Source organism: Leptodactylus fuscus, chromosome 2, assembly GCF_031893055.1.
Source record: "Leptodactylus fuscus isolate aLepFus1 chromosome 2, aLepFus1.hap2, whole genome shotgun sequence".
NCBI classification, from domain to species: Eukaryota; Metazoa; Chordata; class Amphibia; order Anura; family Leptodactylidae; genus Leptodactylus; species Leptodactylus fuscus.
In genome coordinates, this window is record NC_134266.1 from 13,633,231 (window position 1) to 13,647,938 (window position 14,708).

Here is a 14,708-nt window from a genome sequence, read left to right on the forward strand (position 1 = left end):
TCCAATACTATTTGCTCAACACTACTAAGGATATAGACATCGCTAGTGGAGCGATACTAAAATAGAAGATAAATAAGCACGTTATGTTACAGATGAAGCTCCCTGACCCGCATCTGTGTATTATTGCAGATATTGAAGCTTTACGCCTGGGAACCTTCTTATCAGAGGAAAGTGGTCGATATTCGGGAAAGTGAAATGGAAGTGCTGAAATCCTCGGGTTACTTGACCACGTTCTCTATGCTGACATTAACCTGTATTCCGTTCCTGGTAAGATGACGCCCTGACTAATACTGACTTGGGGGGTTCACGCTTGCGCCCGGTGTCCGGTGTGTTTCTGTCTTCAGCCCCGGTGAAACTGGACAGGGGACGGAAACCCAGCGTTCATTCACTTGAATGGGTTTCTAAAAGTGACCGCCCGTGTCTGCCCGTGGGGGAAACCGTTTTTCTTTAGCCGGACATGCAGGACGTGCCCTGCTCACCAGAAGGCTGACCTGTTGTCTCATCTTTCGTTCATAGAAAACCAAAAAGCTCCTTCATTTTTCACGAAGAATTCCCTTAGTAGGTTATTTGTTCATTTCTATAACTTTCCTTCTTTAAGGTTTCCATTGCTACCTTTGGAGTCTATTTCTTAATTGATGAGACAAATGTCTTGACGGCTTCCAAGGTTTTCACTACAATCTCATTATTTAACATCCTGCGTCTTCCACTGTTTGACCTGCCCACAGTCATCTCCTCAGTAGTTCAGGTAATGATATCTACACTATACATTATATATATACTATACACCTGTATAAGGGGTTCAGACACATATGTAAAGTTACTTTATCTGGAGTCTGTCATCTCTTCAGACCTCAGAGTATAATAATAGGAGGCCCAATAATCGGAGGTGAGTAAACCGTACACATAACAACCAACGTTACTCACCTCTCCTGGGCTCTGGTGCTGGTCTTTGTCCTCTTCTGGCCTAGGTATCAGTGGTCACACGTGTCACGCCATCATAAAAATGCTTTGTCATTACGCCGTCACGACCCATGTGACCGCTGTGGCCTAATCACAGGCCTCAGTGGTCCTTGATGTCATTTGGGTGGCTAGAAGAGGCCCACTGAGGTTGGGAGATATTATGTTGACTCTCCTCACCTTGAGCCATTGCTTATTATGCTCTCAGGACTGCACAGACCCCAGAGTACAACAATAGTAGCGTTGGTTGGGACTTGCCGGACGAATCTCGCGAGGTTCACCCAGCACATGCTCACTTCCAGGAGACTCCTGTGTCCCACCACAGTGATCAACTTCATCCATGGATGCCGATACAGTTGATTACCGGGTCAGATTATAATGGGGACAAATGTGCAATCACTTACTGCCAGGCCCAAACGCAGCCTTGAGCCCTCTGCAACCGCACAATTCACTCTTATTACTCTAAAAATGTCATTTATCTAAAACCTTAGAAGTTTTCATTGATACAGAGAGTTACATAAAACTAGAAACTAGAGATGAGCGAGTAGTATTCCATCGAGTAGGCATTCGATAGAATACTGCGGTATTCGAGATATTCGTACTCGTTCGAATACTAGTCGCTATTCACAGTAAGGATTCGATTCAGAACCAGCGTTGATTGGCCGAATGTTATACAGTGTATCGTATTCAACAAATCAACGCTGGTTCTGCCGGAGGCTCGTCTGTGACGAGGCAGAGTCTAAGATCGGACCACAGCAGTCCCCATTGTGTTCCGATCTTAGACTCCGCCTCCTCACAGAAGAGCCTCCGGCAGAACCAGTGATGATTGGCTGAATGCTGTACACTGTATAGCATTCGGCCAATCAACACTGGTCAATGCATTCCTATGAGAAAAAGTCAGCTCCTGCATAACCGCAAGCTGCCAGCTCTCCCGACTAGCAAAGATGAGCCTGCTGCAGAACCAGTGCTGATTGGACGAGTAAGGGCCAGTTCATATTAGTGCTTGACTCCCGTCCGGAAGGAGTCCGCAGGAGGACCCCCCTCCGAATGGAAAATCAGCGCAACTGCAAGCGCCGTGCAGTTAAAGTGCACTGACCCCATAGACTATAATGGGGTCCGTACGTTTTAACTGCACAGCGCTCCTCCTAAACACTCTCCTCTGCTACTCGTGGTCTTGGTGACTCTCCTTTAGTCGAATAGTGGTTTCCCCTGAAACGAGCATTTTTCCCCATAGACTATAATGGGATTCGATATTCCATCGAGTAGTCGAATATTGAGGCTCTACTGGAAACTAATATCGAATCTCGAATATTTCACTACTCGCTCATCTCTACTAGAAACCCCTTTACATGGCGTTATAGCCGCTTATACCAGTCAGTAGAATAAACCACCGGTTGTCTGGTTACTTTTCTAGACGAGAGTTTCCCTAAATCGACTACAGCATTTTCTCTGCGGTGAAGAACTTGCCCCTGAAAATATTGAAACCAACTATAAAGGAAGTAAGTGGACATTGTATAGAACGGAGGCTTTCTACTTAATAAGGATTTACTGACATACTTTACTGTGTTATATCATGTCTATAGATCACGCAGTTGGATTTCTCGGTGCGTCATTCCAGTGGGAAACAAAGGGATCTTCCATTTTAAAAGAGTAAGTCTTAAGGAGAACCTTTCATGTCCTCTAACATTGATCAGTATCCAACCTCACACAAAGAAGTCTGTGGAGAGGGGAGGGGGAGAAGGAGGATGCGGTCGGATAGTAATTGATTTATTGCTTCATTCTATGCAGTAGCAGAGCATATTCTTCCTAGATATAGTAGGGAAGTATAAGTATAAAAGAAATAGGCAGCTGCGGTATGTCTTCTCTTCCCTTTCCCCTCTCCATAGATTTCTATGTTAAACATAGCCTTTCATGGTTTGGGGCACAGGCAGTTCTATATACTGCTGGAAAGCTGACAGTGCGCTGAATTCAGCGCACTGCCGGCTTTCCCGATCTGTGCCCCGGGTGAAGAGCTATCGGTCCCGGTACCGTAGCTCTTCACAGTCAGAAGGGCGTTCCTGCCAGTCGGTCAGGAACGTCCTTCTTCACGGCAGCGCCTATCGTGCTGTAATGTGGAACGGGGAGGAACGCCCCGTCCCCTCCTGATAATACTTGTCTATGGATGAGCACTGTGAGCAGAGGGAAGGGGAGGCGTTCCTCCCCGCTCACGCTGTACAGTGCTATAGGCGCTGCTGTGGGGAAGGACGTTCCTGACTGACTGTCAGGAACGCCCTTCTGACTGTAAAGGGCTACGGTACCGGGACCGATAGCTCTTTACCCAGGGCACGGAACAGGAAAGCCGACAGTGCGCTGAATTCAGTGCACTGTCGGCTTTCCAGCAGTATATAGAACTGCCTGTGCTTCAATTTTCTGATAGAGATCCTAAAAATATATATTCTACTCCAGAGCTGCATTCAGAATTCTGCTGACTGTTATCAGAAAGTTATAATTGCAAGATTAAAAATGACCAACCCAAGCAATATACGAGTTGTCGAGTTAACTAGGAACGCTGTGAGAGTTTAGCACTGAAGCTGCAGGACTGTGAATTCAGCTCTGAGCTGTTCATTACAAGGCAGGACTCTTAATACACACACTGTAACTGTAACAAGCCGTGCACCTGTGTGTCCATCACCTGACCAAACAATACAGAAACTATATTGGAAAATTGTATCAGTTTTCATTACACAATGAATCACCTTTACTCATTGGAAATGTAATATGCCTTTAAAAATTCATAAAGCTAAAACAACTGAATCTGACTTTTTTAGCATAAACATTAAAATTCCTGAAGGCTCCTTGGTCGCTGTGGTTGGCCAGGTTGGATCTGGAAAATCGTCCTTACTATCTGCCATCCTTGGGGAGATGAATAAACTGGAAGGAACAGTTCAGCGAAAAGTAAGACTTAAGATACATCACATCCCTGTGTATTGTGAGTGAGACAAGTCGTAGTATGACCTGAATACAAAATAATTTATCATAGAAATTGAATGTGTCAAATATTGTTAAACTATGAGTAAGGGGTTAGTCATGGTTTCACCCTGAAACGCGCAGGCTTATCGTTTATTTCTTAGATCCTTGATATTATGGATGTTTTAAAGGGATCCTATCAGTCAATTTTTTGTAGATACCACGTCGGAATAGCCTTAAGAGAAGCTATTCGTCTCCTACCTTTCATTATCTTCTCTGCACCGCTGTTCACCTACAAACCCAGTTCTTGTTGGTATGTAAATGAGTTCTTTCGCAGCACTAGGGGTGGGCCCCAACGCTCAGACAGCACTAGGGGTGGCCCCAATGCTGCGAGAGAGCTCTCTCCAGCGCCGCCTCCCCTTCTTCAGTAGCGCCATCTTCAGCCTCTTCTTCTGACAATATTGTGCAAGTGGCCATTGTCTTGTGGCCTGTGGGCATGCGCAGTCTGCTCTGCCCAAGGCCCGAGGCCTAGAAGTTACAAGCCATTGCCGGAAGAAGAGGCTGAAGATGACGCTGCTAAAGAAAAAGAGGCGGCGCTGGAGAGAGTTCTCTCGCAGCATTGAGGACACCCCCAGTGCTGTCTGAGCGCTGGGGCCCTCCCCCAGTGCTGCAAGAGAGCTCATTAGCATACCAACAAGAACCGGGATTGTAGGCGAACGGTGGCGTGGAGAAGACGACGAAAGGTAGGAGACGAATAGCCTTTCTTAGGCTATTCCGATGTGGTACCTACAAATAATTGTATCTGACTGATAGGATTCTTTGTTTTTTAGAGTATGGATTAAAAGTTATATTTTACATATTTTTTGTGATGCTGGAGTTTTATCAATTTTTGACAAATATTGTACCAAGAATCTGTTAATCTGGCATCTAAAAGTCCAGAAATAGATTTTTATGTAACCTAAAAAGTTGCAGATTGCAAAATGTTTCTCTTTTACCTTAGTTTTGGTCTTTTCTCACACTGGATGTGAGGTCTGTGTGTCCAGGACGTTGCGACCTTCACATGTACTAATCTCAATCTTCTTTTACCATATAAACAGGGCTCAGTCGCTTACGTGTCGCAGCAGGCGTGGATCCAGAACGCATTATTCCAAGACAACATTCTCTTTGGTCAGCTCCTTAATAAGCCATTTTATGAGAGGGTTCTAGATGCGTGTGCCCTACTGCCAGACCTGGAGCTCCTACCACATGGCGACCAAACCGAGATTGGTGAAAGGGTGAGAGAAGGATCTAATTCTATGGCCACAGATTGTACAGTGCTGCGGAATATGTTGGCACTATATAAATAAAATTCATTATTATAATATTCTAATTATATAGCATAGGATATATAGGTGTGATGTATAGGTTTAAGGTAAAATAAGATAATGCTTTAATTGTCCTACCATGGTTTATAGGATAGAGGAGAGAAGCTGAGCTGTGTGATATATAGGGTATAGGATAGAGGAGAGAAGCTGAGCTCTGTGATATATAGGGTTATAGGATAGAGGAGAGAAGCTGAGCTCTGTGATATATAGGGTTATAGGATAGAGGAGAGAAGCTGAGCTCTGTGATATATAGGGTTATGTGATAGAGGAGAGAAGCTGAGCTCTGTGATATATAGGGTTATAGGATAGAGGAGAGAAGCTGAGCTCTGTGATATATAGGGTTATAGGATAGAGGAGAGAAGCTAAGCTCTGTGATATATAGGATTATATGATAGAGGAGAGAAGCTGAGCTCTGTGATATATAGGGTTATATGATAGAGGAGAGAAGCTGAGCTCTGTGATATATAGGGTTATATGATAGAGGAGAGAAGCTGAGCTCTGTGATATATAGGGTTATATGATAGAGGAGAGAAGCTGAGCTCTGTGATATATAGGGTTATAGGATAGAGGAGAGAAGCTGAGCTCTGTGATATATAGGGTTATAGGATAGAGGAGAGAAGCTGAGCTGTGTCATATATAGGGTTATACGATAGAGGAGAGAAGCTGAGCTCTGTGATATATAGGGTTATATGATAGAGGAGAGAAGCTGAGCTCTGTGATATATAGGGTTATATGATAGAGGAGAGAAGCTGAGCTCTGTGATATATAGGGTTATATGATAGAGGAGAGAAGCTGAGCTCTGTGATATATAGGGTTATATGATAGAGGAGAGAAGCTGAGCTCTGTGATATATAGGGTTATAGGATAGAGGAGAGGAGCTGAGCTCTGTGATATATAGGGTTATAGGATAGAGGAGAGAAGCTGAGCTCTGTGATATATAGGGTTATATGATAGAGAAGAGAAGCTGAGCTCTGTGATATATAGGGTTATAGGATAGAGGAGAGAAGCTGAGGTCTGTGATATATAGGGTTATAGGATAGAGGAGAGAAGCTGAGCTCTGTGATATATAGGGTTATATGATAGAGGAGAGAAGCTGAGCTCTGTGATATATAGGGTTATAGGATAGAGGAGAGAAGCTGAGCTCTGTGATATATAGGGTCATATGATAGAGGAGAGAAGCTGAGCTCTGTGATATATAGGGTTATATGATAGAGGAGAGAAGCTGAGCTCTGTGATATATAGGGTTATATGATAGAGGAGAGAAGCTGAGCTCTGTGATATATAGGTTATATGATAGAGGAGAGAAGCTGAGCTCTGTGATATATAGGGTTATATGATAGAGGAGAGAAGCTGAGCTCTGTGATATATAGGGTTATATGATAGAGGAGAGAAGCTGAGCTCTCTGATATATATAGGGTTATATGATAGGAGAGAAGCTGAGCTCTGTGATATATAGGGTTATATGATAGAGGGGAGAAGCTGAGCTCTGTGATATATAGGGTTATATGATAGAGGAGAGAAGCTGAGCTCTGTGATATATAGGGTCTATTTCTATTCAGGGTGTTTGGTTGCCTTTCTTAGAAAAACCATTAGAAAAGATATATAAATAAAGTAATGGCAGAAATTTAGATCTAAACCTGACATGATACAGCTTAGATGGACACGTCTTCTATTACATCTTTTATCCCTGTGGGCACCATCCACCTATTTCCTTTTTGTATACAGGGTGTAAACCTGAGTGGAGGTCAGAAGCAGCGGGTGAGCCTGGCGCGGGCCGTGTATAGTGACGCAGACGTCTACCTGCTGGACGACCCCTTATCTGCTGTTGATGTCCATGTGGGAAAGCATTTATTTGATAAAGTCATTGGACCTGGCGGACTGCTGAAGAATAAGGTATGAGGATATAGTACGTGTGATACAATACTGAGTGTGTATATGTATTATTTATAGATTTTTCAGTACTTTACAGATTATACACAAGTAAATCGGCAACATTGTTACATCCATTTAGCTGATCCATTTAATGGATGCAAAAAACAGACACAAACAGACGCCGATCCGTTTACATAGACTTCAATGTTAAGACAACGGACCTGTTTTTGTGCATTTTTTGAGACTGAATCACAAGTACGGTATATTGGGTTTTGTGTCGTTCATATTAAAAAAAGGATAGAAACTAATTTATTTATTTTATAAGGGGTTTCCGAGCAAATCCCTTTAGTAGTGTTTGGAGTGATTTCTGGGGTTCTCTATGCCAGGGGTCCCCAACCTCCGGTCCGCAGACCAGTCCCGGGCCGCGGGGAATGTTGCAGCGGTACGCGTGTCAGCAGCTGCTCTGGAGCCGGCAAGTGCCCGGGGTTGAGCCAGGACCCACAACACTGACGCTTGATTGTTGCTCATCGGGATAAGGTGAGCAGAGTGCGGGGTTGAGCCGGGACCCGCTGTATGTCCAGGATTCTAGTACTATGCAGCACATGCAGCGGGGCTTGGCTCCACCCCGCACTCGCCTACCAAACTTTGGGCAACTACATTACACGTCACTTGTCCCTGTGATGTGTAATGTAGCTGTAGTGAATAGCAGCATTAGGAGTGATAGCCGTCATCAGTAGCCATCTTCATAACATTGTCCGTCATCAGTAGCCATCTTCATAACCTGCTGTGTCCACAAGAAGACGCGTGAAGAGGCCGTTTCTGAAGAAGATGGAGGCGGCGCTGTAGAGTTCTCTCACAGCATTGGGGACGCCCCCAGTGCTGTGAGAGAACTAATTTGCATACCGACGAAAACCGGAACGGCGGTGCGGAGAAGACATCTAAAGGTAGGAGAAGAATAGACTTTCTTAAGGGCTAGTCCTACGTGTTAGGGACAAAAAAATGACTTTTAATGATCAGATCCCTTTAACACCTCTAGGGGGATGGGTGATTCTCTACGTTCTGTAGATTTTGGTGGGTGCAGTGCCAGTTAGGACCGTGCGTCTTCCGAGAAGGTACTGGGGGGCCTGCAAGGGAAGGGTCAATAAGTTTTGCAGAAAGGAAGGTCCTCTCCCTATTGAAGGCTAACTCAATGGAGGGTCAGGATACGCTGGGGTCTCTAGGACTCCAATGTGTAAGATGATGCAAGGCATTGTAATAAGACAGCAGACTGGGTAAGCCTATGCCCCCTCTCCATCTATTCAAGTATTTGCTGCTGTCTTTTGAGCGGTTCTGTGCAGACCTGATCACCTTTCCATACACTTCTATGAGACTGATAGAGATAGCAGAGTACAGTGCTCTGTCAGCCCCATAGAAGTGAATGGAGCGGCAGTCATGGATCTGCACTAACACTCTATTATGGGTTCATTGCCTTTCCCTTCTGTCTGCAGACAAGGATCCTGGTGACGCACAGCCTCACTGTCCTTCCTCTAGTGGACATCATCATCATCATGGAAGATGGGAGAATAGGTCAGATAGGAACTTATGGGGAATTGATCTCGAAGAGACAAGACTTAGCCGACATGGTCGTGGAACCCAGAGCAAAGAAAGAAAGTTTTGAAGAGACAACCTGTAAGGATTTGCCCAATTCTTTGATACGTTCCATAAAATGTCACAGTAAATTCATTCTCGTATCACAATCAGTTGCTTTTTTGCAGTTTTATTTACCTTTTCACCTATTTTTTTCCCTAATTTCTCAGGATTTACGACACTATGCATGGTCACCTGAACATCTTATAGTGATAGAGCCCTGTCTTTGCAAAGTCAGCCCTGGATTATGTTACAAGGATTGTGTGGCCTGTACATGATTACTAATAATATATACATTGATTTGCAGCAAGTACCTTGAAAGACTCAGGAAATGTAAGAAGTCCGAAGAGACATCCTGGAGATGCCAAGGTGCAGAAAGAAAGGTATGACCCATATGATACCGTAATGTATATCTCATCTTACATATTCGAATGTGTGGCAGATGGCAGAACATGTCAGAACGTCTTATTTGTAGCTTTTTAGACCTAATGCATTTGACAAAACCATGTATGGAGAAGCTATAAAGTAGTATATGGCCGGGGCCGTTTTAACACTTAGGTGGGCTCAGTGCAAAGGCCCATAAATGCCCCTTTTCCCCATCACCACCACTTACACATACCTGACGCACACCAATCATAATACCCTCTCAGTATAATGCCGCCATAATGGCCTCATACAATATGTCACCCCCTAGTGGTCCCTCACACATTAACCTCTACTCCCAGTGGCCACTCACGTATTAAACTGTACACCCCCGTGGCCCCTCAGACAATAACCTACTTCACTATTGTAGTCAACTCATTTGGAGTCAGGACATACTGGGGTGGCCCGGAACAGCAATCTAAATGCAGGACTATCCCATTGCCCCCATAACATTGGACCTGGTGCATATGCACCATTTGCCCTATACATAATACAGCCCTGCACACAGTGCAGAGACACAGGTGTTCGATGACATGTAATACCTCTGTACTACCTGTAGGAGAGACCTAGGGGGCAGTATAATAATTTATCCTGCTACAGTTGGCATAAGGCAGACAGTATGGGCCCAGAGGTTCTTGTGGGTGCCAAATTATGACTGTGCTTGAGCCCTTACTATAAGACAGGATGGGCACTAGATCCATAAATGTAAAGGTCTGTTATATCTGATATTCTCTGGGTTATATCTGATATTCTCTGGTTCATATCTTCTCCAGGAAACCATTCAGCGCTCCCCGGATTAATAAAGAGAAAGTAGCCACAGGAAATGTAAGTGTGGAGTAAAAAATATAGGGAAACAAGTCACTGTCCAACATGCTTTTTCCATAATCTGCTGTGGGGGTATAGTCGAGATTCTTGGCCGATCCCCATGCATCAGACTTTTATTTAATGTACGTGGCCAGTTTTTCTCCAAAAGGATCCCCTGCTATAGAAACTTCTTGGATTGCCATTAGAAAATGCAACCTGTCCCGCAAAAAAACAAGCTCCATGTGATAAGGAATGGGATTGTCGATCCTCTGAGTGCTCCATGTTACACCACCACTAAAATTGCCGACTTTGTTTTATTTGTGGGGTGCAGGGTGTAGTGGGGGGGAGAGATGTGGGGTGCAGGGTATAGTGGGGGGAGAGATGTGGGGTGCAGGGTGTAGTGGGGGGGAGAGATGTGGGGTGCAGGGTATAGTGGGGGGAGAGTTGTGGGGTGCAGGGTGTAGTGGGGGGAGAGATGTGGGGTGCAGGGTGTAGTGGGGGGAGAGATGTGGGGTGCAGGGTGTAGTGGGGGGAGAGATGTGGGGTGCAGGGTGTAGTGGGGGGAGAGATGTGGGGTGCAGGGTGTAGTGGGGGAGAGATGTAGGGTGCATGGTGTAGTGGGGGGAGAGATGTTGGGTGTAGTGTGTAGTGGGGGGAGAGATGTAGGGTGCATGGTGTAGTGGGGGGAGAGATGTGGGGTGCAGGGTGTAGTGGGGGGAGAGATGTGGGGTGCAGGGTGTAGTGGGGGGAGAGGTGCAGGGTGTAGTGGGGGGAGAGATGTGGGGTGCAGGGTGTAGTGGGGGGAGAGATGTGGGGTGTAGGGTGTAGTGTGTGTGTGTGTGGGGAAAGATGTGGGGTGCATGGTGTAGTGGGGGGAGAGATGTGGGGTGCAGGGTGTAGTGGGGGGGAGAGATGTGGGGTGCAGGGTGTAGTGGGGGGAGAGTTGTGGGGTGCAGGGTGTAGTGGGGGGAGAGATGTGGGGTGCAGGGTGTAGTGGGGGGAGAGATGTGGGGTGCAGGGTGTAGTGGGGGGAGAGATGTGGGGTGCAGGGTGTAGTGGGGGGAGAGATGTGGGGTGCAGGGTGTAGTGGGGGAGAGATGTAGGGTGCATGGTGTAGTGGGGGGAGAGATGTTGGGTGTAGTGTGTAGTGGGGGGAGAGATGTAGGGTGCATGGTGTAGTGGGGGGAGAGATGTGGGGTGCAGGGTGTAGTGGGGGGAGAGATGTGGGGTGCAGGGTGTAGTGGGGGGAGAGATGCAGGGTGTAGTGGGGGGAGAGATGTGGGGTTCAGGGTGTAGTGGGGGAGAGATGTGAGGTGTAGGGTGTAGTGTGTGTGTGTGGGGAAAGATGTGGGGTGCATGGTGTAGTGGGGGGAGAGATGTGGGGTGCAGGGTGTAGTGTGTGTGGGGGGAAAGATGTGGGGTGCATGGTGTAGTGGGGGGAGAGATGTGGGTGCATGGTGTAGTGGGGGGAGAGATGTGGGGTGCATGGTGTAGTGGGGGGAGAGATGTGGGGTGCATGGTGTAGTGGGGGGAGAGATGTAGGGTGGATGGTGTAGTGGAGGAGAGATGTGAGATGCACGGTGTAGTCGGGGGGGAGATGTGGGGTGTAGTGTGTTGGGGGCCCCCATTACATTTTTAATATTGTTTAATGAAATGAATCTTGTTTCTGATTTCCAGATGAAGATGTCAGTGGTGAAGAAGTACCTCCAGGCTTTCAGATGGTCTTGGGTCTTCTTAACCATCATGGCCTATGTGGGACAAAACGCAATGGCCATCGGACAAAACGTGTGGCTCAGCGAGTGGACTACTGAGGCCAAAAATGTGAAAGACCAAACAGAGTGGACACAGATGAGGGACAATAAACTGGGAGTGTATGGAGTGTTGGGATTCGTGCAAGGTAATCCATTGCGTATATAGCTCTAGTTGTATCCCTGTGTTATATAGGTGATATGTTAGTTGACAGATTTACAATACTGTCATGCTTTTAAGGGTAGGTTCACTAGCAACGTATTTTGTGGCAGAATCCACTGCAAAAATTCTTCCTGTACAATTGGAACCTATGTACATGGCTGTATCTCTAGTTTTATAAAACCTCGAAAAATGGTTTTGGCATCTTATACTGCTAGATGTAAGTACTAACTATAAGAGAACCTGAGATACCTCTAGTCAAAAACGCATAGGCTGCCATTCATGCTACAGGTAAATTGAATTCCCGGCTTTGTATTTAACGAGTGATATCTCTTATTCTTTTATGGCTTGAACCATTTTTCTAGGTGGTATAAAACCAGAGATACAGCCCTTTGACGTCACCATCCCCCTTTGGTAAATTCTTCATCTCTACATTTTACACTATAACTATGTACAGACTTTCCCTTGCAACAGCTCAGTTAGAAGATAGCTAGTGAAAATGTCACTGCCTGTTTTATAATAAAAAGGAAGTTAGATAGGTTAATAAAATATATTACAAAAAATGGTCACCAAACTCCTCCCTTGACACAACAGAAAAAAAAAGGGAGTTATATTTTAATGAGGAGCAAATATCATATTAGTTTATATCCAAATATATTAGTATAAGACCACATACACTGCAACGTTTCCACCGCATAAGTATCCACGTACTGTATCGATGTGTACAATAGGAGTCATGTTCGGTCTGTATGGACTATACAAGGTCCTTTCTACTGTTCTAGGCCTTTTCGTCTGCTATGGGGCCTATGTGATCACTAGAGGTACCATATGCTCCTCCCGGTTACTACACAACCAGATGCTGGACAATATATTGCACCTCCCTCTGCAGTTTTTTGAAACGACTCCAATGGGCCAAATTCTGAATCGATTTACTAAGGTAAGACATCGTATGATACTAGGTTTGCCTCATACACGAGGGTATGTCATACAGAAGTTACAGTGCATGTAAGTCAAATGGAAATACAATATAATCTGCAGAAAGCGTGATATAGAGCAGAAACTGCTGAGCAGAGTGATAGAAAGTGTTATGGGAAAAGATTCATTATAACTAGAGATGAGCGAGTAGTATTCGATGGAGTAGGTATTCAATAGAATACTATGGTATTCGAAATACATGTACTCATTCGAATTCTATCGCTGTTCGCAGTAAAAATTCGATTCAGAACCAGCGTTGTTTGGGCGAATGCTATACAGTGTACAGCATTCGGCCAATCAACGCTGGTTCTGCAGCAGGCTCTTCTTTGCTAGTCGGGAGAGCTGGCAGCTTGCGGTTATGCGGGAGCTGACTTTTTCTCATAGGAATGCATTGACCAGCGTTGATTACAATGGAGACTGCTGTGGTCCGATCTTAGACTCCACCTCCTCACAGACGAGCCTCCGGCAGAACCAGCGTTGATTGGCCGAATACTGTACACTGTATAGCATCCGGCCAATCAACGCTGGTCAATGCATTCCTATGAGAAAAAGTCAGCTCCCGCATAACCGCAAGCTGCCAGCTCTCCCGACTAGCAAGGACGAGCCTGCTGCAGAACCAGCGTTGATTGGCCGAATGCTTTACAGTGTATAGCATTTGGCCAATCAATGCTGGTTCTGCAGGACGAGTAAGGGCCGGTTCACATTAGCGCTTGCCTTCCGTCCAGAAGGAGTCCGCAGGAGGACCCCCCCGAATGGAATATCAGCGCAACTGCAAGCGCTGTGCAGTTAAAGCGCACGGACCCCATAGAATATAATGGGGTCTGTGTGCTTGCTGCGAATCATTAGTGCGGGCAGTGTTCTGCAAGCACACGGACCTGTTATAGTCTATGGGGTCCGTGCGCTTTAACTGCACAGCGCTCCTCCTAAACACTCTCCTCCTGCTACTCGTGGACTTGGTGACTCCTTTAGTCGAATAGTGGTTTCCCCTGAAACGAGCATTTTTCCCATAGACTATAATGGGATTCGATATTCGATCGAGTAGTGGAATATTGAGGCTCTACTCGAAATGAATATCGGACCTCGAATATTTCACTACTCGCTCATCTCTAATTATAACTTGCCATTTATTCAGTGAAATCTCTTCTCTGTCTTTACTGAAAATTCCAGGAGGTGGAGCTACAGAGGGGAGGCGGTCAATCACTGACGGCTCCGCCTCCTTCCATAGAATGAGCAGAGATTTCAGAGAATAAATGACAGGTTATAGTGAATCTTTTCCTGGAAAGCTATACATCAATCTGCTCAGCTCCTCCTGCTCTATAACCTGCAGTCTGCAGATTTATCATTAAATAGGTTCCCTTTAAATTTACCTCCTATGAGAAGTAAAAAAAAATAAATATATATATATATATATATATATATATATATATATATATATAAAATATATTTAACAGTGTGTGTTTATAATATGTGTATATATATATATATATATATATATATATATATATATATATATATATATATATATTTCCATCTGTTTTCCTGTTTTCTCATAGGACATCTATGTCATAGACGAGCGTTTCCATTACTACCTGCGCACCTGGCTGAACTGTCTGCTGGACGTGCTGGGGACCGTTCTGGTCATTGTGGTTGCCACTCCGCTGTTCTTAGTAGCTATTGTTCCAATTGGATTTTTATACTTGCTGATCCAGGTAAGTGGCCATATACTGTCTTTATTATACAGGTTGTCCTACTGGTGCCCTATTATTCCTTACTATATCATAGTTATGGTTATGGTTAGGACTTTTTCCCTGGGATCTATGCAAAATCCCAAGA

The 14,708-nt window shown here is 45.1% G+C and overlaps 1 protein-coding gene across 1 annotated transcript in view; it reads left to right on the top strand.

The window, feature by feature from the left end:
• LOC142194352 (multidrug resistance-associated protein 1-like) overlaps positions 1–14,708 on the top strand; it is a 39,488-nt gene that overhangs the window by 17,355 nt on the left and 7,425 nt on the right. The window contains exons 8-20 of the mRNA XM_075263441.1: positions 130–267; positions 599–745; positions 2,372–2,456; positions 2,541–2,607; positions 3,765–3,891; positions 5,001–5,177; positions 6,993–7,160; positions 8,627–8,807; positions 9,073–9,148; positions 9,962–10,013; positions 11,670–11,889; positions 12,683–12,837; positions 14,429–14,584. Of these exons, the coding sequence (XP_075119542.1) occupies positions 130–267; positions 599–745; positions 2,372–2,456; positions 2,541–2,607; positions 3,765–3,891; positions 5,001–5,177; positions 6,993–7,160; positions 8,627–8,807; positions 9,073–9,148; positions 9,962–10,013; positions 11,670–11,889; positions 12,683–12,837; positions 14,429–14,584 (1,749 nt within the window). The remainder of the gene's footprint in view (positions 1–129; positions 268–598; positions 746–2,371; positions 2,457–2,540; positions 2,608–3,764; positions 3,892–5,000; positions 5,178–6,992; positions 7,161–8,626; positions 8,808–9,072; positions 9,149–9,961; positions 10,014–11,669; positions 11,890–12,682; positions 12,838–14,428; positions 14,585–14,708) is intronic.